Source organism: Pistacia vera, unplaced genomic scaffold (genome assembly GCF_008641045.1).
Source record: "Pistacia vera cultivar Batoury unplaced genomic scaffold, PisVer_v2 Contig154, whole genome shotgun sequence".
Lineage (NCBI taxonomy): Eukaryota > Viridiplantae > Streptophyta > Magnoliopsida > Sapindales > Anacardiaceae > Pistacia > Pistacia vera.
The window spans coordinates 701,711-706,321 of record NW_022195619.1 but is presented as its reverse complement, the minus strand read 5'-3'; the positions used below and the strand labels follow the sequence as shown (position 1 = coordinate 706,321).

At 30.2% G+C, this 4,611-nt stretch overlaps 1 protein-coding gene across 1 annotated transcript; it reads left to right on the top strand.

The window, feature by feature from the left end:
• The first annotated feature begins 971 nt into the window (after positions 1-971).
• On the top strand, positions 972-1,902 carry LOC116124657. Its single transcript, XM_031410378.1, has one exon. The coding sequence runs from the start codon at positions 1,001-1,003 to the stop codon at positions 1,625-1,627; it is 627 nt and encodes a 208-aa protein (XP_031266238.1). The 5' UTR covers positions 972-1,000; the 3' UTR covers positions 1,628-1,902.
• Positions 1,903-4,611: the final 2,709 nt, after the last annotated feature.

Sequence of the window (4,611 nt, the reverse complement as noted above, 5' to 3'; positions counted from 1 at the left end):
ATTTACCTTGATGGGTTATTAATTATATATAATACCCGGAGCGAAAGTCATATAAGTAGAGGACTATATTATCCATTGTATTTTATCACGAAAATTCACAGGTGTTAACGTCCTGTGTTTTTGCTGAAATTTTGTATTTCAATGCAAAACCATCGATTAAAATAATGTATAAAAGAGAGAATAACTTTCTATATAAAACACCCATATAGAAATTTAGGTTTCATAGTTTCACATCATTATATTTGTACATTCGTGAAATAAACTTATGTCACATAAAATTTAAATTTTTTACTTTTATCCATTAACAGTTATCATAATCGGTGATTTTCAAAACCCAAACCATATAATATGACATTATATTACCATATGAGGTATTAACACTAAATAAATTACGGTATAGAGGGGATTTTACTATAACATATGATTGTACTAATACAATTGTACTTAAACTTGTGACCTAAATCGTAAAAATTATAAACTAGCTAAAGTCTACTGAAAATTAATTAATTTCTTGAGTTTTGCTTTTATTTAAACTTAATTTTGTCTTGTTGTAGGTGGTCATTTTGTTGGATTTGAACACAAAATATTTAGGATAATCCACCCAAATAACTAAAGTCCTGCCATTGGAACCACCCCACAAATGGTTTAATTTTATTTTTATCAAATGCACATAAGGCTGGAAATTCTCTACCTCGCAATGCACACATAAGATTAGCAAGAAGTGCCACAATTTCAAACCTTGTAAGCGCCTCTTTAGCCAGCTTTTCTCATTTCAAGTCTTTTTATCAATGTCATATCCAATTCAATAAATTATAATAAATAAATAAATTAAAAAAGCCTCACACCTCAGCTAGGATCAGAAAAAGTTAATGGCACAACTTTAAAAAACCTAAAAGTCAAGTGGCAAATTGGTAATGAATTCCCTTTATAAACCAATTTGAACAATACCGTCTATGGTAAATTAGCTCATCCCCATTACACACAAAACAAAGAAAAAAAAATGGTTAGCCCTTCACACCTAAAATCCCTGCAACACCTTCAAGCTTTATCAATGAAGTCTTCTTCTTCTTCTTCTTCATCTTCCACCACCTTAACCTACAATAAAGTCAAAACCCTAATCCACACCTTCATTTTCTCCCACGTATGCCGCCTTATCCGCGCTCTCGCGAAGGCAAAATCAATTTTCATTGAGATTGTGAAGGATAACATTCACGCTAAGCACTTCATTCTCCCATCAAAGACATCAAAATTGAACAAGCACAAGAAGAAAATATTTTTCGGGTCGTTTCGGCTGCACTACAACTGGTGTTCTTCGCATGTGACACCGGTGCCAGCGCCAATACTCGATGAAGCAACGCATTTTTACTATGACTCGACGTGGAATTCAGTAATTTCAACTGAACAAAGTGATCATCACGAAGGTGAATCTGAACTCTCCGGGTACCTCCATTGGCTGGAAGAAAAAGTTCGCGATAATAATAATAACAATAATGCTTCAAGTGAGCAGAAGATGAATGAAATTGATCGATTGGCTGATGTTTTCATTGCAAATTGCCATGAAAAGTTCAGGTTGGAGAAGCAAGAGTCATACAGGAGATTCCAGGAAATGCTGGCCAGAAGCATGTGAAGATGAAGTGTTTGTTACTTTTGAATTTTAATTATAATTTTCTCTTTTTTTTTTAAAAAAAAAAATTTGCTTTCCCATTCTTCTATGTTTACATACGTTGGTGGGGTGAGGAAAGTACAGTGATAATTATTGGGCTGATTAGTTTAATATTTTTGGTTTTTAATTTTAATTTTCTAACTTTTTTAATTTTAGTTAATTAGAAGTGAGAGATGGGAGATTTTGAGTGAATTGTACATTATTTATGTGCAATTCTTATCTTATAATTAATGTTAATGGCTTGCAATTTTCTTCTTCTTCTTCTTCTTCTTCTTCTTCTTCTTTTTTAATGTATTAATTAGACAGAATATTTGCAGTCAAGGTTAAGATTAAGCTTGATTTTGGGAAAAAATGTATATCTAATTTGTTAAAGTGAAGTCCTCCTTATGTGTAAAGTAGTTTGCATCACTTATTATAGTCAATAAAATTAAAACTTTGAGGGAAAAGAAACCTAAACCTTATCTTAATATAAGAGGATTGATTACTTTTTTTTTTTCTTTTTTAATATTCATAGCCTCGAGAGTAACAATGTTTAATTAAACAAATAAATTAACATATGCTATTGCCAATGTAATTTGGATACTGACAAAGCAAGCCTAATTAATATAATGTATAAATTATCAAAATAAATAAACAATAAATACTACTCGATATTATAAAAAAAAAATTAATTATCAAGATGGAGGATGCTTAATCAATTTCACTAGACCCTAAAACTAGGGTTTCATGACAGAAGTTTCTCACAGTGATTGGTGATGCATTTATGATTTAGGTTAATGTGCTAATGATTGTGAGGCATGATTTGATTTTGAGGCTGAGCAATTGGACCAAGTCTAGGTAGGATGAGTTCATCCTCAATTCACCTGCCCCAAAACCTCACCTAACTCGGAGAAAATGTGAAGTTTCATCCTTATATGCATGTCACATAGCAAGCATAGTAAAGTTGGATAAAATTCATTAGATAAAATTCATTAAAATATGAAGGTTTTTGTACCTACTCGGAATAATTGATTTCTATATGAGATTTTGTCTGGAGAATATGTACCCATATCAATCAATCCAATATCATTCTAGCTAGTTGCATGTTTATTATTTTTTACATGATATTGATAGAATGTGATAGTTGTCTTCAATTTGCACCCCTATCATCACTACATGATTGATAGAATGTGTAAATAGTTGCATTGAATTTATTTGCATCTTGATCCTCTCGAATCAAAATTTTGTTCTAATCTGAACTTAGAAAAACCTCTTGACCGATTCAAAATTCTCTTATGATCTGAATTTAAAAACGATAGAGTACTTAGATTTCAAATATGTATACAACATGGATGGTAAATTCAAAAGTGAAGTAGGAAAAATGTGAGAAATGAGAGAGAAATATGAAGAGGTTGCATTCTTGTGCATGGCAATATTCCTTATGCCAACTGCTTTATACCTCATTTTCACAGTCACAAGCATAGCAATAGCTTCTCTTTTTAAAACCATGACATGGGAACAAAATTAAAGAGAACAATTATAAGGTTAAAATGTGGTAGGACCAACACAAATTTTTTTTTCATTTTTATAATAGAAAATCTTGATGAATCTCATATGATCAAACAAAGCACATGCTCATGACAGAAGCTTAAAGAGAGAGAGTTCATGACATTTGCAAAAACTTTATTCTGTATGAAATTAATGTCAACCACCACTGACATAGGAATTCAGGGTATGAAGAGATTTCCTCTTTAATTGGTTTTGCAAATGAAGTTCAAGAACAAATTATATTTCTTGCACTTAGTTGCAAAGGGACTTTTCTTGCCCCAAGTTATATATATGTGTTTATACCACATGCTGATATGTAACTTGGACAAAATTAGAAGCTATGATATGTGTTAAGGAAGATTTTTAATACTAAATCATCATTGGATAGTTTGATGGTAAAAGAGTAAAAAGATGTTCTATGATCTCCTGAATATAAATAAAACACAAATAAAAATAGAAATAGAAAATAAAAAACAAAAAAAAAAAATAATTAAAAAAAAAAAAAAAAAATAAAAGTAAAAAAAAAAAAAAACAAAAACAAAAAAAAATAAAAAAAAAAAAAAAAAAAAAAAAATAAAAAAAAAAAAAAAAAAAAAAAAAAATATTTAAAACATTGAAAATACATGTATGCATGTCAAATGTAATCAAATTCTTGTCGTTTACGACAATATCATAGTTATGAAGTAGTTCCATTTGATATGAGCTATTGTAGTGTCTCAGATTTGTGTACTGCTAAGGACAAATGACAACACATATACATTCAAAACATTTAGAGATGATGTTAGAGCATGGATATGACGATTCTCTAACATCTCATATCTGTATCACACTAAAGATAAACCATGGTTATATTTTTGGTGAAAGATTTAAGTATATTGTATATGTTTCATGTAACAATAAAGTTTGAAATATATTATATTCCATCAATTACAAAAACAAAATAACATCCAAATGTACTAAGAAGATTTAAACAACTAAAGTGCATAGTGGGGACCTAGCAATTCAAGCCATGGCTCCATTGCTTTGGAGTTTGAGCAAGCAACAGTGAAGATGTAATCTTGAGCCAAAAATAATTATAAAATTGAGGTAATCTTTTTAACTTCCAGGTAGTAAATAGAGAGAAGCCAAAGCCAAAGACAAAGACAAGACTAGTCAAGCTCTAGAAGTACTTTTGTACTAAGTGTTTCTTCTCTTCTCAGTTCTCACTGTAAATAAATAAAGAAAGTGGGTGAGGCATCAATTTTTTTTTTTCTTCTTTATTCCAAAACCTTCTTTGATACACCTTTAAGTCTTTAACAGAGCTAAATTGGTTCCTTTGTTCTCTATGTTTCACCATTTTTATGTATCTATGTAGACTTGCCTTTACATAAAAGTTGAATGCATGGAACTTCTTGGAATTTTATTCTTATTAGAATAAGCTA